This window comes from Mastomys coucha, chromosome X (genome assembly GCF_008632895.1).
Source record: "Mastomys coucha isolate ucsf_1 chromosome X, UCSF_Mcou_1, whole genome shotgun sequence".
Taxonomy (NCBI): domain Eukaryota; kingdom Metazoa; phylum Chordata; class Mammalia; order Rodentia; family Muridae; genus Mastomys; species Mastomys coucha.
Window position 1 is genome coordinate 111,573,361 of NC_045030.1, and position 25,483 is coordinate 111,598,843.

A 25,483-nucleotide genomic window follows, 5' to 3' on the forward strand; every position below is an offset into this window, starting at 1 on the left:
TGTGCGTGTGCTTGTGTGTGTGTGTGTGTGTGTGTGTGTGTGTGTAGGCCAGTTTACAGTTAGTTAGTTGTAAGCTGCCTGACCAAACTAAGATCCTTTGCAAGACCATCAAGTATTCTTAATCACTAAGCTATTTCTCCAGCCATGATAATTACATTTTAATAGCATATGATTGATGCTTTAAAAAGACATTTTCTCCTAATTCAAAAGATATTTTAAAGACAATCTTCAGATGGGTTTAATTATAAAGATGCTTGATTCTTTTTTTTATATTTCATGCCATAGATGAGTAGTCTAAAGTAGAGAGCTACTCATTCAGTAAACTACAAAAATTCAGTTTTACTACAAAAATTTTATAGTATGCATTTTTATTATATAAAGCTTTTATTCAACTTCTATATTCACATAGTAAAGTTTAGCTAGTTTCAGGAAACTGTTTTACAAAATTTTTTAAAGAAAGTGTGATCAAATGTCACAATTTCCTTTTTCCTCCTTCCAGCTGTTATAATAGGTCCTGATGGGCAGCCTTTGACAGTATACCCTTGCCATATTTGCACAAAAAAGTTTAAATCCAGGGGATTCTTAAAAAGACACATGAAGAATCATCCTGATCATTTGATGAGAAAGAAGTATCAGTGTACAGATTGTGACTTTACAACTAACAAGAAAGTGAGTTTCCATAACCACTTAGAAAGCCATAAGCTCATAAACAAAGTTGATAAAACCCATGAATTTACAGAGTACACTCGACGATACAGAGAAGCTAGTCCACTGAGTTCAAATAAACTCATTTTAAGAGACAAGGAACCGAAGATGCACAAGTGCAAGTACTGTGACTATGAAACTGCTGAACAAGGACTGTTAAATAGACATTTGCTGGCTGTTCATAGCAAGAGTTTTCCTCATGTCTGTGTTGAGTGTGGAAAGGGTTTTCGTCATCCTTCTGAACTTAAGAAACATATGAGAACCCATACTGGTGAGAAGCCATATCAGTGTCAGTATTGTGCGTTCAGGTGTGCAGATCAGTCAAACCTGAAAACTCATATTAAGTCAAAGCATGGTAGCAACTTGCCATATAAATGTGAGCATTGTCCTCAAGCATTTGGTGATGAGAGAGAGCTTCAACGCCATCTGGATTTGTTTCAAGGACATAAAACACATCAATGTCCTCATTGTGATCATAAGAGCACCAACTCAAGTGACCTTAAGCGGCACATCATATCTGTCCATACCAAGGACTTTCCTCACAAATGTGAAGTCTGTGATAAAGGTTTTCATCGTCCTTCAGAGCTTAAAAAACATAGTGATATTCATAAGGGTAGGAAGATTCATCAGTGTAGGCATTGTGACTTTAAAACATCAGATCCATTTATTCTTAGTGGTCATATCCTTTCAGTGCATACTAAGGATCAGTCATTGAAGTGTAAAAGGTGCAAAAGAGGGTTCAGACAACAGAATGAGCTGAAAAAGCACATGAAGACTCATACTGGAAGAAAGATATACCAATGTGAATATTGTGAATATAGCACCACAGACGCATCTGGCTTCAAACGGCATGTGATTTCAATACATACGAAAGACTATCCACACAGGTGTGAGTTCTGCAAGAAGGGATTCCGAAGACCATCAGAAAAAAATCAGCATATAATGAGGCACCATAAGGAGACCCTTATATAGTAAGATCAATATAAGGAAAGAAGTTATTTACAAAATTAAATACACTATTTGGGAGGAAAATCTCACTTTTACCTGGTTTCAACTTGATATTAAATCATAAATTTACATTCTTTGTATTAAAGATCTTAAAATATTTGGACTAGAAAGGCAAACTCATAGCCCTTTGAAACTTACCTAAAAAATTTAAGAAATACCATAGGATGGTTGCAGAGGAACTTAACTGTATTTAACAGTATTATATGCATAACTCAACTACAGAGGGTGAAAGTTAAGACACCTTATTTGACTTATTTGACACTAGAGATTAAGTGTTTCTGAAAGGAGAATATATAATTGATTGAGAAATGCTTTGCTATAGCAAGCAGCCTCACTTTTATGCAATTTTAGAAATAGAGTGGGGAAAGAAAATGCAGAGTCATCCATCAGTCACTTAGTCATTGAACCTTTTATATTGTACCTGGACCTTGGATTCCAGAAATGGCAAATGTTTTGTGTATTTGTTACAAGGAATCTCACTCTGACAAAACAAGTTACATTGATTCAGTCCTAGTTTAAAAAAAAAAAAAGAACTTCAGAGTTGTTGATATTTTATCACAGGATATGAATTTTAAGACATAGATAGCATTCTGTGCTGAAAACTGAAGTGAAATATAAGAAATAAAAAGTTCCAGTTTTGATGTTCAAGTAGATTAAGTATGGCATATATGATAAAAGTGTATTTGAGTCAAATGTGGCTTTCTAAAACGGATGCAAGTATGATAAAAAGTCAACACTATGTTTCTTATAATCTAAATGTTAAATTGAGAGAACAGTTTTCTTAAATATTAAAATATTTAGAATTTTTAGGGCATTTTTAGTAAGTATGACTCTTCAAGTCTTACTTGCTCTAATGTTTAAAGGTGCAATTTTATGCCATTATTGAAAAATTTGATTTTTAAAAATCTATATACCATATTCTTAACATAAATTTCCAATGAGGTGGTATTTATGCAGTATTTAACAGAACAATATGCTGCCAATAGAGTTTGGAGGTGGGCATTCAGTTTACAATGTATAAATTTAAAATATGCATCCCGTAACAACGCTTTGTGTTAGCATGCTGCAAATCAAAATGGCGCTTAATATTAAAACCTGGTGTAGGGAATTTTAATGAAAATTCTGTTCATAAACGTAATGCATATATGATGTGTACTTTTAAGTTCTAGTTGCCCTAATTTAGTTTATATTCAGCTGTTCAACATAATTAATGTGTAATTTTACTTCACGCTACATTGTGGCTTTGTGTTTTAAGTAATATTCACCTTTCTGTTTTTGCACCAGATAAGAATCTGTTACTTGAAAATAATTTTTTTTTATCTTTCTTAACTTCAGAATACTAAATTTGGAAAATCTACTAAACTTGTGTGTTATGTGGCTGTAAATGATGTACACGCTGTAAAATAAGATTGTTACTGTTATGTGGACTTATTATTTCTAAATGTTACTCATCGAAATGAGCATACAATAAAAAGCATTTATTGCACTTCAAAGTTTTATAAGTTTATTTAAAGTTCTGTTATAATTTTCATTCCATATTAAAGACTTTTCATTTAAAGTTTCTCCTAGGCCGTTTGATCATTTAAAATATTTTGTTGATTTTTTTTGTGTTAACAATAACAGTCTTGATTCTGTCATATTAATTCCTCAAAAATAGGTATCATTTGAAAAAAAACATGATTAAATGCTATAAATAAAATGGTACTCATTGCTATAAATAAAATGGTACTCATCTTAAGACCTGAGATTGATTATTAGAAAGGAACTAAAAAATTTTAAACTGTTTACATGAGTTCAGGGAAATGAAAATATTTAGTTATTTTCCAAAAATACATTTAAAAAGTAAAGTATTCATTTATTTTGGAGTTGTTTCTGAAAATAAGCATAAAATAATTTGATATTTTCTAATAGATTTTATTTAACAGGATTCATACTGCCATATATGTTAAACTTTGCCAGTTGAATGATTATTCTTTAAAGCCCATTTGCAGCTGAAGAAATCTCTTACCTTCATGCATTAGACCAGTGTTCCACAATTATAAGATTCACCTCAGAATCTTACTAATTTGAATTTAGGTGTAGTGACTACAGTTTTACATTTCTAGCAAGTTCACGTGTTGCCGTGCTTTTGAGTAATAAGTGTTAGATAAAAATCTAGTATTATTCTAGAAAACATTGGTGCTCCTGATTAAATAAATAACTGGGTAAGTGGATAAAGAAAATCCATATTAAGGGCATGCCATTAAGAACAAGGAAAGGAAACCTGTGAATACAAATAATCTGAGATAAAATAACCTCTTGTGAGACAATGAGTGAGTAGGACTGATAAGAGATGGAGTCTTAGAAGTTTCTAGTAGGAAACCATAGTAGGTTTAAAAGAAGGGAACACACTTTTTGTTTATATTCAAAGATCATTTTGGAGAGCATATGGACTATGATCACAGTTGCTGAGGGAAGCAAGGTACCATATAAGAAGTTGTTCATGGTTATAGTAGAATTGAACAAAATAAGGTCTATTTCTTTACTTATAAATGGTCCCTAAAAAGTTCAGTCCACACAAGATAGAAATCACATTATAAATTAATGATTGTCCTTAAAAGAACAGGTTTTCCTGGCACATGACTGCCTTAAATACCTGAAAAGTTCCTTTTACATAGCCATTGTGTGCAGACAGATTTGTTCAAGTCTCACTTTAAAGTGATCTATGGCATGAACAATCTATCAGGAATTGTTTTCCCAGAAAGAGCCCTTAAATTCTACTTATGTCTCAAAGAAAAAAAAAACTTTCAATATCAACTTTGTACCATTCATAAAATGTTTATATATATATATACATATATATATATGTATGTATGTATATATATACACAAATTAAATAATAACTTTTATATACCCACTTATACATCTTCAATGATTAACATTACTTGACAAAGCTTGTTTCATTTATATTATCTCCCTAACAATGAAGGTAAAGTTAGTTTGTAGAAGGAAGCAGCCTTGTTTGAAAGTGAAATTTAATAAAGGTGCAGATAAAGTGATGAAACTGAGATTTCACAAAGAGTCAGAGATAAGATATGCCCAGTTCTCAAGAGAACAGACAGGAAAGAGAGGCTACTTAAAAGAGTGCAGAGTCAATCAGGAGTGGGGGAAATTCAGTGAGTGCAGTTCACTTGGGTTCAGGCAATGCAATGGAGTTCATTTGAGATCAGTTTACAAAGTTCATGCAGTGCAGGTCAGCAGAGTTAGTTTGAGGACAAACAGTAATTCAGTCAGAATCTAAGAGAAACCAGTTTGAATCAGCTTGGAGAGTATTGAGCTAGAACAGCTGAGTTGAGCCACCCAGCCAGAGTTCAGAAAGAACTAGAAAGGGTGAGCTTATTCAGCAGTAAGCCTATAAGATGAAAATTATATCTGGTGAATAAACATTACATTTACAAGCAACTATTCCAAAAGGAATTTTGTTTCATTAAAAATTGAATCAGTTGGCAATACTGATAGTGCCTTATATATCACTTACTGTAAGTCTTACCTCCCATCTGATTTACAAACTCTTATCCTAGATAAGATATTTTCCACAATATGATTGTCTCACTGCACTCCTTCAGGAAACTACATTAAAATACCTATATATTCTTTCATTGAAATACATTGGTTTGCTTTTTAGGTCCTTGAACCATACAGAGTATTCACTGATTGTATTAGCTAACACAGTATAGATATAAAACATTATATTGTAAAGTCTCCCCTTAAAGGATATCTGTAGTATGAAATTCAAAATATTTAATATGTTGGGATGGAAAAACAAGGTTTATAAGCACCTTTAAAAAAATGAGCCATGGCTCCTTTGTGTAGCTCTGGCTATCTTGGAACTCATTTTGTAGACTAGGCTGTCTTCAAACTCAGAGATCTGCTTATTTCTACCTCCCTAGTACTGTGATTAAAGGCATATGCCACTATGCCTGAATTTTATAAATACATTATTAATAAGATGAATTCATGAAAATTACTGAGAATGACAATTGATACTGGCTATCATGTAATTGTGTCACATAGCAATCCCACAATTCCTTTATAGAATTTTATCAATGAAAGCTATGTCTATTTTACTCTTTACTGAAATAATATATTTACTATTTATCCTAGAGTAAGCATGAAACAATGTATTTTTCAGTTGAACAAAAATTACTACAAGATCAAATAAATTTTGTAGTGTTGTATCCTGGTGAGGATGGGTCATTTGAAGAAATAATTTGAAAACATTTACTTTGAAAAGAATTTCTATTTTCTAAAGAAGTATAATCTTTATAAATTATAATAATGAGAAAGTAATGCAAAGATAGACTTGTTAAATTGATGTAAATTTGATAGTTAAATAATTTTTAAATATTGTGCTCTTTTCATATTGCTAAAATTCGGAAAAAGTAATATGGCTAAAGTATCAGTACCAAGATGGGAAGAAAATGTCTTAGCAAACCATGTGTGGGCTTAGAAGACTAAATTTTGCACCAGCTGGATGTCAAACTTTTGTTAAAGTTCTACCTTGTGTAAGCTACATCAAGAAGAATTTTCTTTGTGCTTTTTGTACAGAATTGCCTCTTAGCTCCTACATAAACATTCAAAGGTTAAAAAACTTCCTGGTAAAATAGGAAGATAAGCTAAAAGTCTTTCCTATTTGAAGTTTCACAAAGACAATACAGATGCTTAACATATTTTATTTAGACACATAAGAATATTTTGCATGACACTCTCCAGTCTCCATTTTATTTGACAAATATAAAGTGAAAATAATGGAAATAGAAATGAGATAAACAGACATCTTCACCTGATGCCATTGGAATTTTCATTGAGTACCTACACAGAATTGGTGAACATAGGAGGCACCCTAATAGGTTAGGTTCTACACCGTCTGCAATTATAGTTTAAACACAAAGGTTTTTTCCCCTCTCATTTGCATGTTGTTATATCAAATATATCAATGTATAAAAACTGGACTTGGGTCTTATGAATGACTGGAGGAACTCATCTCCAGAATTAAGTGTATAATTTAGTATTTCTTTTATTTCTCTTATTTCTATTGATCTTAAAACACTGGTAAAAAATGAGAAACTTTTATATGACTCTAATTTACTATCTTAGATCAAACAGACTGTCTTCTTAATTGCTCTTTAATTCTGGATATCATTAGTTTTCAGTAATTTTGAAAAAAACATTCTAACTTGAAAAAAACAAACTGAAATTATGGCATTTTTCTGTCAAGGTAATTAAAGCATTCCATTGTAACTTTTGTAATAGATGAAAAGCAATACACCTTTGCCATAATTGCATATATGAGTAGCTAGCAGAGGAAGGAACTTATCTGTTCATAAAATAGAGGGGAATTGTAAGAATATCAAACATTTTATATCATAAAATATTGATAAAATAGAAATTTTATTCATGTCAAAGAAAATAATGCTTAAGTGTTAAAAGAATATAAATAAGGCTCTTAATTTCATATCAAGACCTTTTAAATATTTCTAATTCATATCAAGACCTTTTAAATATTTCTAATTCATAGTCCTATTCATATAGTGTCACAGTCATGCTTATATTAACTGTTTCTTAGAATAATTAGAATATGCTTATGAAGCATTGAATAATTTTGTAAAGGTTTCTGTAGATATTTTAGTATAAAACTATGAACTAAACATGTAACCTGAGTATATTTGCTACATTTATCATAATTTGATGAGCAAAGTTTTATACCTTTTGATTGGGTTATATTATGAAATTTCATTATAATATAATAAACAAATACTTCTATCACTTTGTAAAGTCATTCAACTAACAAATTTCTTACTACATCAAAGACTCTACTATAAAATATTCTCCAAGTAAGATACAGCTATCAAGTGTTTTTACTGCTATTTTTGTTATTTAAAGATTTTATGACTATGCAATATTTCAATGTTATGTCTATATATCACTATGAAGAATTCTACATTCTTATTGCCCCACTACTACAGTACAGTATTATGCTTTTTACAAAGTGAATGGGATCACTTGCAGAAAATATTTTTTGAAAGAACAGATTTTCCCAGGTACTGACATGTACTTAGAGTGAAGTTGCACAATGTATAATTTAATTAATGCATTTATTTAAAAGATATTAGCTCATTTCCATGATTAACAAAATTAACCTCCACCTTTGACTTAGCTGTTTCCAAGATATGTTAGCACTGCTGTACTCTTTTTACTCACAAGTTTAATGTGAGAAATGTAAGGCTGTATATTTCATGTTCTAGTTAACCTGTTTTTTTAACTTGTTATTTGCCTCTGTTTTGCTGAAAAACAGGACTGAATCCTGTAACTAAGTTGCACATTTAACATAGTAAAATAACTTGTAAAGACTCTATTGTATGAATAAGTTCAACGTATAGGAAGCACCCTATATAAATATAGCAGGTTAGGCTCTATACTGTCTGCAACCAGAGTTTAAACATAAAGGTCATTTTTCTCCCATTTGCATGGTGTTATATCTGGTGTAAAAAAGGACTCAGTTCTCCTGAATGACTGGGGAACTCATCTCCAGAATTAAGTCATCCCATTAGATCCATGGGGTAGTACCATGATTTACAATTTGACTTTACGTTAGCAATAGAAAAATAACAATTAAAATACTGATGCAGACAGAGAAACTTTCCTTTGGGTTGTAGTATTGTAGGATGGATCCATTCATGGCTAGAAAACAAAAAAAAAAATGTATCTTAAAATCGGTTCACAATTATTTTTTAAAATACTGCCTTTATTACATGTACATAGTTACTAAAAATATTCAGCTGGGTATGTATACTGCTAACAGAAATGTATCTCACTTTTATATACTATTTTATAGAGTATTCAATAAAATGATAATCTCCGACTTAAGGAATGTGTTTTAAATGACTATAAGGCAAGAGGGGGGAGTTTGGGTACATTTTGTTTTACTGTCATATTTAGAGGTTAAATATGTGATGAAATATATCAGCTAGTAAATACAGTTCTATCATTTATGAATTTATTGAATATATTTGAAACTTCTTCCTCTATACTCTTTTTCAACCTTAACTATATATTTCATTGGAGACAGAAGAAATGGCTACCACACTAGAAACTTTAATTACACAGATACTCACACTATTGTCAGTGCATGTAGTCAGGCAATTGTTTTTGTTTTGTATTATTTTATTTTAGATTTATTTTTATGTTTGTGAGTACACTGTAGCTGTCTTCAGACACACTAGAAGAGGGCATCAGATCCTGTTACAGATGGTTGTAGCCACCATGTGATTATTGGGAATTGAACTCGGGACCTCTGGAAGAACAGTCAGTCTCTTAACCACTGAGTCGTCTTTCGAGCCCCATCAAGCAAATTTTTGACTCTTAACTTTTAGGATCAAATTATACTTTAGTGAAAATTTTTATCCTGTGCAAACATATTTTTGCTACTAATCTGATTCTTAAATCATCAAGTACTTTTTCTCACTTGATAATTAGTAATATTTCTCAACAAGTTGATGGCCTGAGAAATTATTTGAAAAAGATTAAACTAGCATGTATTTTTATTTTTGTTAGAGATTTACTACACACTGCTTACTTTCACTGATTAGTTAAAATATTGGTGCCTATTACTGTAAAAGAACATTAGAACTGAAATCATCATGATTTTTTATTGCTACTGAAGTATTTGAGCTTGTTTGGTTATAGGATATATATTTTTCTTCTTTCTTTTCTTTTCTCCTCTTTTTTCTTTCTGTCTCCCAACCTCAAACCTTTTTTTTTTTCCCAAGAGGGTTTCATTGTGTAGCTATGGCTGTCATGGAACTCACTCTGTAGACCAGCCTGGCCTCGAACTCACAGAGATCTGCCTGCCTCTGCCTCCCAAGTGGTGGGATCAAAGGCATGTGGCACCACTGCCCAAGATATATATCTTTAATGCATTATTTAACAACTATTTAATTTTAGTAACAGCATATGCAAATTCTAATTTTACAGTGTAAATTTTTCAACATATATGTATCAAAGTACAATAAAAATGTAACAAAAACATATAAACCTCTGTTTCCAAATTCCACACATATGCTCAAAATCACAAATCTCAGAAAACAAAGCATTATTAGTAAACTGAATGCCCTCCTCATGCTCCCTTTCAATCTGCCTCTACTTTTTCAGAATAAGCACCTTCTTGAGTTTACTAACCATGGATTTGCTTTATCTTAGTATATAAGCCCCTTGACAGCTAGATAACAACACTGAAGTTACTGATTTCAATAATATTATGTATGGTTTAAAAGCTGAGATTCTGAAATTTCTCTGTCCATTGTACAGGAGGAATGTTTCACATTCCTGTGCTCATGATCAGTGAATTACTATTAAAATACCTTGCAAGATTGTAGAAGTATATAATTAAGAAAAACTCAAAAGCATATTTTAATATTAGCAAGTTTTCTCATGCTCAGCAGTATTAAAATTTGGAGTCAGATGATATTTTTTATTGTAAAAGAGTGTGCTGCACACCTTAGGATACATGGTAGTACTTTGGTCTATACCCAGTAGATGTCAATATAGCTAACATCTACTGGAAACTGAAAATGTCCAAATACAGTAAATATTCTGGAGTTAGAAAGTAGATGCCACTGGAGAGAACTATTGTGCTGGGGAATATATATTTCCTCTATGATGATCACTATTCTAGAGGTTAACAAAGAAATCAGTGAAATTCTTAAGAATCCATGTACAAGAAGAGATTTTAAAATAATCAGCCCGGTAGTAATGGGTTGAATTATTTAAAATCGTGTTGATACCTATGTTATCTGGTCATGTTGGAGGAGGAAGTTGAAGTAAGTAAATTTTAGAGTAGATGTTATTCGCATGGTTATTTAGTTTCACATTAAACCCCAGAATTTAAAACTGGAGAATTTTGCAGTCTAGAGAGAAAATAGATATAAATCTATCTTTCATTTTTAAAGAAATAAAGGATAGTAAGTATCCACATTCACATTCAAGATTACAAGACAAATTCTGTCAATACATACACATTCATGTTCCACTCCACTTCAAATTGTCTACGATATCTGATACTTTTTTACCTAATTCTTAAAAGCTATAAATACATAATTTGGCTAGAAATACCCAAATAAACTTACACAAGTCCACTTGTCTTCAGTTTTCTCAATCACAATAGTCTGTGTATCACTACCTGGTGGTATATATTCATAGTCATCGTACAGGAGACCTAGGATTGGATATTGTGTTCTGTACCTATACACCAAAAACAGAGTTATTAGTAGTATGAAATAAATTTCATTTGTAGTCACTCCCATTTTTATTCCCCTGTTTAAATCGATTTATCACTGAATGATTAGTTTCAAATGAAAAATCTCAAATAGAAAAGTACAACTCAGTTTTTGTTAAATAAAGGGAGGAATGGGTGCCTCTGATTATGATGGATCACTGGTAGCACAGGACAATAACACACAGAAAAAATAAAAATAAAATAAGTACCATAGTTGTTGAGTTCACTGCTTGGAGTTTCTCATGTTTACAAGATAGGGAAAACTGGGCAGTGGTGGCACACACCTTTAATCCCAGCGCTTGGGAGGCAGAGGCAGGTGGATTTCTGAGTTCGAGGCCAGTCTGGTCTAAAGAGTCAGTTCCAGGACAGCCAGGGCTACAGAGAGAAACCCTGTCTTGAAAAACAAAAAAAAAAAAAATCAAAAACAAACAAAAACAAACAAACAAAAAAAAACAACAAAAACCAAGATAGGTAAAGAAAAATCAACTGGATTCTAGAAAGTTTATCAAGTTAAAGTGACACAATAATGTATGTCACAGTCATATCATGTGTGGTAGAACTGTCTTGTGCTGTTTTATACATAGACAAAAAAACAACATCCTGCCTCTGCCCTAATTACCAACACTTCCAGATATTCCTTCCCAAATATGTTCCAAAACAATAATTAAAAATAATTAAAAATTTCCCCAAATATATAATTCTTAAGTTATAAATATTGTACCATTATGAGTAGGTTAATAAAATCTTGTCCTGTTGTACTACAGTTAGCATGTGAATTATTCCTTAATGTATCTATACTTTATATGCTACTCAGTCACTGACTCAGCTTTCTTTATTATCAGATCAACTGGTGATATCACACATAACCATTTTCTTTCCTAAAGCATAAAATTAGTGATGCTGAGAATTCAGATGTCTACATTCTTTAAGTGAACAGACTTAAAACATCTACACTTAATAATGGAAAAAATTATATGCTGATCTTGATAATATATGTTTTAAAATCAAATAAAAAACATATAAGAGTTTATATTATCCAAGGTTTCAGGCATATACTCTAATAATTAGTGAAACATATACCTTTCACATAAAGGGTTACTAATCTCAATTTCAGAAATCAGAGAAAGATAAAGATTGCTTTCCATAACTTAACACAACTAAATATCTATCAACTGATATCCCCAGTATTATAAACAACTTTGTTTTTATTTCTATAGTATTTAATATACTATAAATTTGATACACACTTATGACATCAGTGTCTTTTTTGAATTTTCACTCTCCAGTAGAATTGTTGACAAGTAAAATGATTGAAACACTTTTTAGTGATATGCACATTAACTAATAGAATAATAACTTAAATTTTATAATAACTTCGCACATTAAAATGTCATTTTAAAGTACATTACTTTTTTGTGGTGATTGTAGTCCTTCCACCACCAGAGGGTTGGTTATGGGATGAATATATTTCTTGTCTCAACTTTGAGAGTTCCTTACAAATTAAACACAGTAATCATTTAATAGAAATATAAGCATTTGGTAATAAGATTACTAATAACAACCCTCTCTACTCCTCTTGTTTTGTAATTCTACTAGAGTTGATCCACAGTAGGCAAAATGTTATACAAGACTTTTATCAAATTTCTTCCACTGGTTTAATCTTATCCAACCTAACATTAGTAACAGCACTTTAACCTGGCTACTAACTGAGGTATGATATTGACAATATGAACATGGCTGTCAGTATGAAGATGTGATTATTTTTTGTTCTGAGTAGTTGAAAAGTAAGGCCAATTAATGATAATAATAATAATAGTAGTAGTAGTAGTAGTAGTAGTAGTAGTAGCAAAATTTCCACAAGGAAGTAAAATTCAGAATCCTAACAATTTTATTATGAATGTGAGTATCATTTTTAAAATAATAATAGTTTTTTTTAGAACTTATCATATAACAGATTCTGGGCTACATGCTGCTGATACAACCTAGTTCCTTAATGAAGGAGGAGTTCATGATCTAAGAATGAGCTCACAGGCTTTAAAGAATTTCAGTTAATAAAATATAAATCCAGTGTCTTAGATATAATAAATGTACAGCACCCATCTTTTTTCAACTTCAATTCCTTCTTTTATTTTTTCTCTTTTCAAGACAGGGTTTCTCTGTGTAGCTCTGACTGTCCTCTAACTCATTCTGTAGACCAGGCTGGCCTCGAACTCAGAAATCCACCTGCCTCTGCCTCTCAAGTGCTGAGATTAAAGGCGTGTGCCACCACTGCCTGGCATAAATCATACTATTCATATATATACATTGGTATGTAGTAAAGTGTATATTGGAAATGTGTTCTTTCCTTGGTGTTTTGATTAGGAACCTTTAACAGCTGAACCATTGCTCCCACTCAACGTGTCCTTTCCTAAGCCATGGGAATTATTATATAAAACTTAATTGTACCATTGCATTTTCCTTCCTTTTTCTTACCTCTGATTGACGCTTTATAAGAGAATCCTTCTCTTCCAGTAAACTTGTCAATTCATGAAGTTTGAATTGGAAATCACTACAACTTCCTTCTCTTTTTGAAACATCTTTTTGGTACTGGTTTAATTGGGACTAAGGATTTAGAAATAATAATTATTATAATGCTTTTAAAAATATAACTCAATTCCAATGTAGTTAGGTCAAGTCACATAGACATAAAATGAAAAATAATATATCAATTTTCATAAATATCTATAGAATTTTATTGACATAAACTATAATCTGAAATGCCAGTTAGAAGTTTCTCATCTTAAAAAGCTGTGTTTGCTATTTATGATTAGTACTACCTAAGCAACTGCTTTAGGCCCAGGCAATAAGATAAAAGTAAGGAGAGAGGCACTTTGGATTCTGTCACAAACAAATTAAGGCACCTTCAATCTTAATGATATACTGTGGCTTTCAGTTTACAAAATGACTCCTGATGCATGTCTTAACTGAATCTTCACAGCATCCCAAGGAGATAAGCATCTCAGAAGTAATGCAGCTGCAACTCAAAGCCAAGCTACCACATACATAGACATGGAAGCTGCCGGGTAATGTGCTATCAATAATGTTAGGTTGGAAAAGAGGAAACCAGGGGAAGAAAATTGGTAGAATGATCAGGAGGTCTACTAACAAATTAAGTTTTGTTTAGTTTATTTTAGGAAAAAAAAATCACTAGTATTTGGAGAGAAAAATCATTGGCCATTTCATCTATCAAGATATTCAAATGCCAGTTCTGAAAAGATGGCTCAGCCACCAAGTACACTGGCTGCTTTTCCAGAGGACCCAGGTTCAATTCCTAGCACCCACGTGGCAACTCAGAATGGTCTTTAAACTCCAGTTCCAGGGCATTCAATGTCCTCACAGAGACATAACAGCAGTTTACAGAAAATAAAAATAAATAAATCATAAGATAGTTACATGTATTTATCTATGTTTATGACTCAGTAAATTAAGGGTTAGTTATATCAATTCAACATAGAATTATAAGGCAAAGTACTATAAATTTACTCTTGCAAATATCCTAATTTTGTTGTCCATTATACATAAATATGAGTGACAAAACTCTTTAATGTATAAATGTTAAAATACAGAAAACAAATGATCATGATGTGCTTAGCCACAACTGATACATGTAAAAGACAAATCTTGAACTTAAGGCTCAGGTAATATCAAGGAAGAGGGGACAGTAAGATTGTAAGCCACAGGACAAGTAAATGCGCCGTAAGATTGACCCTGTATAAACTGTGTCAATGACTGGGAAATTTCACCCATGATGCCTCAAGATGGCTGCCTAAACAAGTCCTGAAAAAAGATAATATCAATAGGCATGCTAACACAGGGGAAAAAAAAACCTCACCAGGCCCCATCCATAGACAAAGAACTGCAGGCAACTAAGGAATGCAGAGAATGGGAGAAATAAGTTTCCGTATGTATATATTCCTTAATTGGTTATACAATACTGAATGGTCAGCCTCAAAATTATACAGTAACACTAAATGGGCTGAACAGGTTATATTTATGTATTTAGGTATTTATAAAAATATGTAATAATAAGATTTAAAACAGCAAACACGAATCTGGAGAATGAGCAAAGGATGGGAGTACAGGAGAGATTGGAGAGAGGAAAGAGAAAGGAGAAATGGTGTAATTATTTTTTAATTAAAAATGTTAACCAAATTATCAGACAGCTAAACTATGGCTTAGCTGTCCAATGTTATATATTACTCTTCTCTGAATAAACATGCATTAAGCAATATTATGAAGCATCCTTCACCTATCTCCCAAACACAAGTTGTTAAAAGTTAATAAAAATCAAGACAATGAAATTAATGTCTTTTTTAATCAACTGAGAAGAAAATAATTTAGTTTGAAGTACCAGTTTGAAGTTTCACTGGTCTTTAATATATAGAAATATATTTATAGGAAAAGGTTTTAGAAAATACTAATGTCTTCAACTTACTTATTTCTTTATAGCTTTAAAATTGTAACAATAATTTGTTTATTTTTCATTTTAATATTAGCTCCTTAGTGGTGGTGATGGTGATGATAATTATTATTTTAATAAAAATTTACCTTATTCATTTATGCATATATCCATGATAACTATGTGTACATACGTGTATGTATATGCAGAGGCCAGAAGAAGGTAGTAGATATCCCAGTGCTGTAGTTACAAACATTTGAAGGATGGAATGCATGACTTGTTACATGGGTGATGGTACCCAAACTTTGCTCCTCGTGATATCTCTCAAGGCCCAATAATCACTATTATTTGAAAAAGTTTCTGTAGACAATTTTATGCAATGTAGGATCAACATACCCTTAGCTTGCTGATTTCTCTATCTTTCTCAAGTCTCAAGTTTTTTACCATCTCCATATAATGGTTGCCAATTTCATCCATTTTAGCCTGTAGTATCGGGCCTGTGCAAGTCTCCGATACCTACATAAAACCAAAATAACTATCTGTAATTGGATTGTTAAGAAGGAAATACATATTAGGTTTCAAAATTTATTACGACATGAATACCATGTGATTACATAAGACGTTGAAATAATAAAAATTATCTTGAGAGGCTGTTTGATAAAGCTCAAGTGTCAGCATGATACAACTTTCATGTAAGGTCAACAGAAAGGAGTCCAAGTACTTTTTAAGGTGAAGTTTGTATATTCTATTAACAATAATAGCTTGAGAGCTATATAACTAGGAAAATATTATAAAAATTAGTACCTGTATTCTAAGGTTTTTATTCTCTTGTTCTAAATTGCGTTTACCATACTCAAGTTCTTTTAGCCTGTATTCCATGTCTGACAGTGTATGTCGAAGACAAAGATTATTTTCTTCCAATGTCTGGCATTTTGAGCTTGAGTCTTGAAGACCTTGCTATAAAGAAAAATACAAATCCATAAGAAAAATACATTTTGAGTTTACAAAGTAAGTGTTCTTTTAAGTGATTCATTGAGAAATATAAAGAAAAATATTTCAAACTAAATCTTTTAGGTTCTTGCCTTTAGATGATATTTTAAACATCATACTACATTTTAATCTTGCCCCTAGTCTTCTTTGTCTAACAAGTAAAAAGGAATAACATTTTTGTAAAGATTTCAGACCCAATTTAGTTATTAGATCCTTGTTAGTCTGAGTTCATCATACTATACTTGCAGTTTCTAAAATGGTCTTGCCCTTTGCTGTGGTTAAAAGATTAAGTTTGTAAAATCTTTGGGAAAGTCATGAGACCAAAGAGAGAGAATAAACTCTGAAGGCTCATTATAGTTTGGTTAGAATTATCCCTGCTCAAACAACACAGAGTGTCTATAGAGTTCATTTCCTTGTTTATTCTGTATACAAACACAAGATGTATAATTTTTTTCCAATTAAGACATCATTAGAGCCAGGCTGTGGTGGCACACAGCTCCAGGTCTACAGAGTGAGTTCCAGGACAGCCAGGGCTATACAGAGAAACCCTGTCTCAAAACATAAATAAATAAGTAAATAAATAAATAATAACAAGCAAACAAACAAGCAAAAAAGACATCATTAGATTAAATTACTGAGTCAACTTAGACTTTTACTGAGAATTCTTATTGTCCCAAAATATAAAGAACTGTGTATTTTGTATACTATATAAGACATAAGGTTGCCTATTTTTTCTGAGGATATTTAGTTGTTGAAAATATACAAAGCTGTTCAATTCTCAGATGAACAAATTGTTCCATCACACTTTAATACCATCTGGATTGTATCTTAGGACTTCAACGTGCCAGTAATTGTGCATATGGAAAGCGATCAATCTAGAATATCACCTACAAAAACATGTCAACTTACTTGCTGTTGGCGATTATTTGCTCTCACTGATGCCAAGAGTTCTTCATACTCTTTTATTTGATTTTCTTTGAATGTCAAGTCCTTTTCAAGTCTTATCTTGTCATTTTCCAGTGACTAAAAGCATAAATTACTTATTAGGATTCAGAGTTACATAAAATTGTTAACAGGTAATAATATCTTGATTATGTTGTAAAATTTCAATAAAAATTGTTTCATCTGTAATTGCTTAACAAAGTAGAATTCTTCAAAGTCAAGAGAAATATAAGACACAAATACACAAACTTTGAAATCCTGGATTGAAAGGACTATTTTTGATGGATTGGCTACTGCTAAGTTCAATGAACCAGAATGCTATGAATATTTTTTGTGTTTTATTTTAATCTACAAAGACATCTTAATCTCAGCAGGTAGAGAATCTTCAAATTAAAATTCTGCAACACTTATGAGACTGCAGAAACTAACCAGAGATATAGGGAAAAACAGTCAAAAGTCCTTGAGGTCTTTTTCACTAGAATGAAATTTCACCAGACTGTATCTAGCTAATGGCACCAAAACTATCAATTAAAATTAAAAAAAAAAAAAGTTAAACATTGGGAGGAAGGGGTTTTCAAGTTGTTTTATTTAAAGAGAAATTCAAAATATGCTTTATCATTACAGTAACTAAGGAAATTCTTTTTAAATGACTACAGTTGTTCTAATTTTGTAGACAATTCTGCCTTTAAGCATTAAATTACCTTAGTGGGAAATTAAACGATTCGTACATATCAACATACTTTCATATACTCATGAGGCAGTTCTTTTCTCATCTTTCAATGCTAATTAGCTGTTTCACAAAATAAGTCATGTCTATGGATGAGCAATATTACAGTTTTACAATATATTTTTAAAAAGTATATATTTTTTTAAAAAGTATATTTTTAAAAAGTATATTTTTCATATGTGTGAAGATGCTAACAATCAGAAAAACATGGGAAAGGAATATCAAAATAAATCTTACTGTCAAATCATGCTGAAGATGTCCAAGTTCCTCCCGTATGTTGCTAAACGTGGACAGCACTAGTCTCAGGGACTTATCAGACATGCCCCTCATCTGGAGGAAGAAAAGCATCCAGGGTTTCTTTTTACTATTGCTTCAAAATAGGCAACATTAGCAAGTGTAGCTTGTTTCTTTGTATTTTTGTTCTATTGCTACAAAAATACTTTATTTTTTTTTTATTTTAATATATTTTCTAGTGAGATAGTTGTTCACTATGTAGCCTTGACTGGCTTGGAACTTGTTGTGTAGCCTCAAAGCAGGCTGGCCTCGAACTCACAAGAGATCTACCAGCTTCTTCCTCCCAAACACTGGATTAAAGGCCTGTGTACCACCACACCCAGGATTTTATACATGTTTTCAATCAAAACAATTCCATCACTTTCCCCTTCTTTTTCCTCCCTCCTAGACCTTCCCATGTACTCTCTTTAGAACCTCATCCATGTCCCTCTGAATATTCTCTTAAGCAAGTCAAGCAACATTCCTGAGAAGATTTTAACTAAGCCTTAAGAAAACCTTTCTTTTTTTTTTTCATTTGTATGATAAAAAGTACTATCTCCTTCACACAGCAGAATTCTATCATCAAATTTTTACTTTTGAAGAGATGAGGCACTGAATCTTCAAGCCATAAAAAGCACTTGCCTACGTGTGCTGTGCTGTCCAAGGATTCTGCCTGAGGTGTGAAGACTTAAGTTTTATATGGAGTACAGGGCGCTTTGTCCTAAGCTATTCATTCCAATTGTAGTGTTCAGGCAGTAACTTGCCTTGAGTGACTCCCCCACCACCCCATGTCCCAGCTCATTGCTACATCTGAAATGAAGGCTATTTCACAATTCTTTAAATGATGTGCTTGTTTTACAGCATGTGCATGAGTGTATGCCTGCATGTAGAGATATGCATCACATGAGCGCTTGGTGCTCATGGAGGCAAGAAAGGGGCATCAAATCTCCTGGAAGTGTAGTTACTGAATGGTAACTTCTGTGTGGGTGCCTGGAACTCAACTCTGGCTCTCTACTATAGGAAAAAGTAGTTCCTCTGTCCTATCCCTCAAAAATCAATCACACATGGATGTTGAGACAGAGCAGCAAACAGAACTAGGTTGCTGCATTTTGAATACAAACCCTGATGCCAATGACACTCCATTTTGTTTATTACAAGGAAATGATCACCTGCCTACCCAGTAAGAACTAGGAGGAAAAATAAATCATTGGTCAAGGATCTCAATCGTAGGGTTGTGACCCCTGTGGGGGTAGGACATCAGATATCCTGCATCAGACATTTATAATACAAGTCCTAACAGTAGCAAAATCATAGTTATAAAGTAGGAACAAAATAATTTTATGGTTTGCAGGTCATCAGAATATGAAGAACTGTATTAAAGGATTGTAACTTTAAGGAAGTTCAGAACTACTTAATGAGATGAGTCAAATACCACCACCTATGAACTTCTACAACTAAAATTAAATTAGGAATGTATGGGAATATAGGCATATCAAAACCATATAAAACAAAGCCCAGGTCCAAATGTTTACCATACACACCAGAATAAGGAATGAGATACACATATAAAAGGTAGTAAACCTCACACTGAGGGGTGCAGGATTATTGACATATCATCAGATCATATGGTATATGTATCATGTTTATCAACAAGTGATAAACTTTCAGATCTGACCCGAGAACTACAGCTCCTAATAGTCTTATCTTCCTGACATGCTTCAATATCATTGATATTAGTTGGGATGGCTTTATATGGAGTATACCAGAACATGGATACCTGTTGGAACCATGTAGACTTTGGAGAGATTTTGTCTTGTAAGCCTTCAGGGCAGGGTTTCTTATTATCTTCCCTAACCCCTCCTTAATAACTTCCCTACCTCCAATGGCTTTCATAGCATTTGTATAAGTGCTCAGGCCTTTAGTTAGACTTCTTTGAATCTCATAGTCTCTTTAATGGTTTCTTAGTGTGACTGAAAACCACAAGCATTTATACATAAAAAAAAATATGGAAAGCTCAAGATGACGAAAGAAACAATGCAGAAAATCTTTAGACAATTAATATTTGTCTCAAACCAAATTCCAGTTGGTTTGGGGAAATTCTCTCTTCTCACCTAAGGATAAGTAGAGAAATGAGCCCAGACTTCTGCCATTATCGGGATTTAAAGAGATACACCAATACTACTTCTTAGATTTGAGTCAGGAAAAGCAGAGTTGAGAGGTGAGACTTTCATCCTAACAGTACAAAAATGATACCCCAAGCTCTGTCGTATCAACTGATGCCTTTTCTTCCTAAACTGTTACTTGGAAGTGTAAGGTTAAATAAACCCTCACCACAGTTATATAAACTCCAACTAGTTTGTAGTAGGTTTTGAGGAACCTTCATATGCTCTCCATAGTGACTGGATGACTTTGCTTTTCCATAGCCATATATAAGTGTTCCTTTTCCTCTGTATCCTGGCTAGCACTTGCTTTTGTTTGTTTTCTTAACGCATAGTACTTTCAGTCATATTTCTTTGGCTTCTATCTTGATTTGTGGATTTTTCCTTTATTACAGGAAAAGTTCCTGCTCCTATAGATTCTATCCTTACACAACACTAGAAAGAGAAGGCAATGCCTTTCCAAATTTCACTGCCTGTACTTGGAATGGGAGAAGAAGAAAGACTGATTTGGAATCAGGTTTTGCTAAAGTATAGAAGTATTGACTAATAAGAATAAAGTATTGACTAATAAGAACAATTCACAGCAGGCAATACCTCGAGATCTATTTTCTGAATGCTAGATGTTCAAGTCTTGGTGGTCTGACTAAGCTAAAATGTGATGCTAATTAAAATATAGTCAACTCCTGTGGAACATAGCCTTTATTTGAAGCTATCTATTCTTATGAGAATCATGCTAAGTAGTAGTTTCCTAAGATTGATTACTTTAAAAAAACACATTTCAAGTTAATTATGAAAAATTTTAAATTAATATTTGCAATGAAATGATATGAAATGTAGTGTTACTTTTTAAATTTTTTTAATTGAAAATAGATTTTTTTCTCATACAACATATCCTGGTTATAGTTTCCTCTCCCTCTACTCCTCCTAGTTCTACACCCTCCCCTCCCTCTGAACATGTTCCCTTTCCATCTCTCATATAGAACAGACTTCTAAGAGATAATGCCTAAAGATTACAAAAATGAAATATAATAAGATGAAACAAAAACTGTTATATCGAAGTTGGACACTGATTGCATCTTACCTGCAGAATATAACGAATTTGCTGTTTTGTAAACTCTGACAGTCCTTTGGGAATCAATGACTCAATGTCTTCTGACTGTAAGAAACGAAATTTATCCTTTGAAAACATCAGCACTTTAATCTTAGGGGCTGTACTTCATAGACTTTTGTGTAAAACTAGCATATTTTGGGAGGATAGCAGAAGATTAAATTACCTTTCAAAGTGTTTAAATACTCAGTTACTACATAGACTTGGAAATAATACTAAATTCCAAAGACTGTTAGAGAAAAGTTTTGGACAACCAGTCAAACATTTCACTTGTGTTTTAAAAGATCAGTTTAGGGCTAGGGTTGAGACGCACAATGCTTGCATAGCATTACAAGGTCCTGTCTTTGAACTCCAGAACCAAAGGGGTGGGTGCAATAGCAATTGAAAACAAAGCAGTTACTTACCTGGGTATACTGATACATGCCTATATTTCCAGTACCTAAGTGTCTAAGTCAAGAGGATCAAAGCTAGCATGTGTCACATAAATTCAAGACCAGGACATGATATATAAACAAATCCTGCCTCATAAGGGGAAGTAATAATGATGATGGATATAACAACAATAGCAAAGGATTCAAATTTTCCTTGATATAGCATCACTATGTTCTCCAAAATTAAGTTTTGTTGGATGGTATATATGTTTGGGAAGCTTAATTTTTAAATAGTGAAAACTGTGAAATAAAATTATAGGTATTATTGGACTTAAAATTTGCTTGAGGCTATTGTGACTTTTGAGAGATTATATGTTACCATAGCAACACTTTTAAGCTTCAACTAAATTAAGAGAGAAGCCAAAATAAGTGCTTTTCATAGGCAATTTAGAACTTACAAAACTACTTTAGTGAATATATAATAGCAACATACATGAAATAATGATAAAATTAGTGCACAAGAGGAGATTGTTCTTTTGATTATGCTGAAATAAACTATGTGATTGCTTATTAAATTAAAATAAATTGGTTTTCAAAATTACAAATGTAATAGAATTGATACTCAGAGATTTTTTTACTCCAAGTTGATGTTGCATATGGTTTTGAAACATATTAGATAACATTTATCTTTACTATATAAATTTATGTCTTCTAAGACAGTTTTGTTATCAAGTAAATTTTAAATGTATTTTAAACGATGACAACTTAAATCCTAGTTATAGTCATAAAACATTCTTTGTGATCATTGCTTTTATAACCATTACAAAGATATAAACATTAGTTTCTTTACTAATCTGTGTTTCCAGTCTGAAAAATAAACTAGTTATTAGAGAACAAAATGCACTTTGTTCTCTAATTTAATGACTTCTGGACTTACTGTATCTGCAGACTCAAAATCTTGTTTGCTGCAAAAATGACAAAAAAGAGACAGTTTTAGAAAAAAAAGTATTCTGGAATCACATATAAACATTCCTGTTCTACTTATTTTATATTTTGTATATCATAATAGTACTGGTATAAGTTGGAATCACAAATAAAGAAATTTAAATATCAAAAAGGAACTTTCACTTAGTTTGACTAAAATGATTTTTCTGGAATTAGCTGATGTACTAAAATGAGTAACATCTAAATAAAAAGTAATAAAATATGCAGAATGAGAACATCATCCATTTCACCAGTGCATTTGAGGATAGATGAAGAAGGGCTTGACAGAAAATGGGGTTTGGTAACTCAAACCACAATTACAGGTTTTCTCTTCTTCTCCCTCCATTTTCCTTCTCTGGGTTTCACTTTCAGGATGGAGCTAGTTTCTCTCTTAGTGTTTTCATGTTATTTATTTATTTTTATCAAAATAAAAGTGTTTAAGAAGAGGTCAACTCACCTCATCTATGTATACTAGAAAGAATGGGATTTGAATCTACAGCCAACAAAGCAAAACAGTCAAAATTCTTGTTTCATAAGAGAATTTCTAGCAACAAAATGAGTATTTGGACTGAGAGGTTGAGAGAGTGTGGAGCCAAATTAAGAAAGCAAATCTTATGGGATTGACAGTGGTTATACGAGTCTGAAATATGCTGCTGTAAGTAAGAACTGTGAAATCTGGGAAGAATACAGTTACCATGTTGTCAAGGGCAACAGACTGACCTTTATTTTGTCTAATTACCTCCTCTCGACACAGTAGAAGAATGAGATATGAACACGGATGGTAAAAATGTCAAACAAACAAAAAATATTTTGACAGGAAGGTAGAAATAATATTTTAAGGTATTAGTTTTAGTACATTAGTCCTCAACTTTATCCATTATATAATTGCTTATGAGCAAAATTTTGCTTATAGAGATAAATGGATTATTGTGAAAAGCCTTTTGCATACATTTGTAAAAATATGCAGGATACTATGGAAAAAGAACTCCAGGTTCCCATTCTTACAGCATGATTAATACACATAAGATAGTTTGCATATATGCATGTGGTATTTACTGTGTTGTGGCAAATAGGTATTTTGGGACAGACCTATGGAAAAAATGAAAGTATAACTGAAATACAAAAGAAGAATGTATTATAGAAAATCCAAGTGATAGTTTATATATAGGTAAACGAGTACCTAAAAATGTTTGAATTCATCGCTAGCCTTTGGTAGTTGTATGTTCTTAATTAGTTTACCTAAAATTTTATGCAGCTGGTTTTCAGATTTTATAACATAGATAGGCATACAGTATCTAGAACATGATGGCTACTTAATAGGCTATTGAGAGGAAGTGAAATATATTAAGATAGCAAACTTGTACAAAAATAATTGAATGCATGGCTTAATTCTTTGGATCATGTAAGAGAAAAGAGTTTTTCAGATAATGCAAGAAGTTGTTGATTAGGTATTATGATCAAAACCTAGCAAAAGAGAAAGCTCACATATTTATAGTGGAATAGATTTAAATAGTTAGCTGTATTTTACTCTGATGTATCTTGATGAATTAATAGTACTGAAGGCATACATTTAGTCAAAAATATTAAGTCCTATATTAAGTAGCATGAATTCCAAACTACATAAGATGGCCCTTGTATAACTCTAAATGCCATGGATAGTACACAGTGGAAGGTGAATAACAGAGATGGCAGTAGGGATAGAGGACAGGGAGATAAGTGAGAGGACTAGACTTCTCTCGAGTTAGCATTTTGCCAAGTGGAATGGACAATGAGATAAGAACAGGAAATAGTTGAAGAAAATGGTAAGAGAATGGTTGTAGGAAGGTAATAAAATTTACAGAAAAGAGATGGGTATGAGATGAACATATTAAAGGCACTAAACAAAAATTGATTTGGAAAACATATACCTTTAACTTAAAAATATATAAAATTATATATATGTATATATAGTATCATACCCTCCATATTAATATATTATATAAGTTCTATAATAAAATGTTTATCCACAAGCAAAAGAATGTAGTCAGTGAGAATTTTGAATTAAAAGAAAATCTATTGACATTCTCTTATCTTGTAGATTACTTTGAATTTGTTGTCATATTCATGCTTTAACTATATAGCATTAGGTCACTCATTTAATAGGATGTGCTGTCATCTACAAGTAAATGATACCCTCAAATTCTAGGGAATCAGTATGCTACTGGTCTGTATAGGCACCTGTTAAATTGTAATATACATAATATCATATAGCCACACACATGTACACATAAAAAGTAAATCTATCTATCAATCTATATATATATATATACAGTTGCATGTTATTTATTATATTATGTAGAGTTTTCTATTTATAAATACATAATCCTCCACAATGTATGTTATATATAATACTATATAAATTAATATACTGAGATTTATGTATAAAATATATTTATAGATAAATGTATAAATTGAGAATATATCAA

At 32.0% G+C, this 25,483-nt stretch overlaps 2 protein-coding genes across 8 annotated transcripts in view; one reads left to right on the forward strand and one right to left on the reverse strand.

The window, feature by feature from the left end:
• Nucleotides 1-3,206, forward strand: part of Znf711 (zinc finger protein 711) — a 33,360-nt gene extending 30,154 nt beyond the window's left edge. For all 6 annotated transcript variants that reach the window (XM_031367103.1, XM_031367093.1, XM_031367129.1 and 3 more), the window contains one exon: nucleotides 500-3,206. In XM_031367103.1, the coding sequence (XP_031222963.1) occupies nucleotides 500-1,677 (1,178 nt within the window). In that variant the 3' untranslated portion in view covers nucleotides 1,678-3,206. The remainder of the gene's footprint in view (nucleotides 1-499) is intronic.
• A 3,203-nt stretch (nucleotides 3,207-6,409) lies between these two features.
• Pof1b (POF1B actin binding protein) overlaps nucleotides 6,410-25,483 on the reverse strand; it is a 57,221-nt gene continuing 38,147 nt past the window's right edge. The window contains exons 8-17 of one of the 2 annotated variants that reach the window (XM_031367157.1): nucleotides 22,972-22,999; nucleotides 21,637-21,711; nucleotides 18,361-18,453; nucleotides 17,364-17,477; nucleotides 16,269-16,421; nucleotides 15,861-15,980; nucleotides 13,499-13,627; nucleotides 12,436-12,518; nucleotides 10,878-10,992; nucleotides 6,410-8,433 (exon numbers count right to left, since the gene is read on the reverse strand). In XM_031367157.1, coding sequence (XP_031223017.1) covers nucleotides 8,428-8,433; nucleotides 10,878-10,992; nucleotides 12,436-12,518; nucleotides 13,499-13,627; nucleotides 15,861-15,980; nucleotides 16,269-16,421; nucleotides 17,364-17,477; nucleotides 18,361-18,453; nucleotides 21,637-21,711; nucleotides 22,972-22,999 — 916 coding nt within the window. In that variant the 3' untranslated portion in view covers nucleotides 6,410-8,427. Of the gene's footprint in view, nucleotides 8,434-10,853; nucleotides 10,993-12,435; nucleotides 12,519-13,498; nucleotides 13,628-15,860; nucleotides 15,981-16,268; nucleotides 16,422-17,363; nucleotides 17,478-18,360; nucleotides 18,454-21,636; nucleotides 21,712-22,971; nucleotides 23,000-25,483 lie in introns of those variants that run through there. The other variant, XM_031367149.1, reaches the window with a different exon arrangement.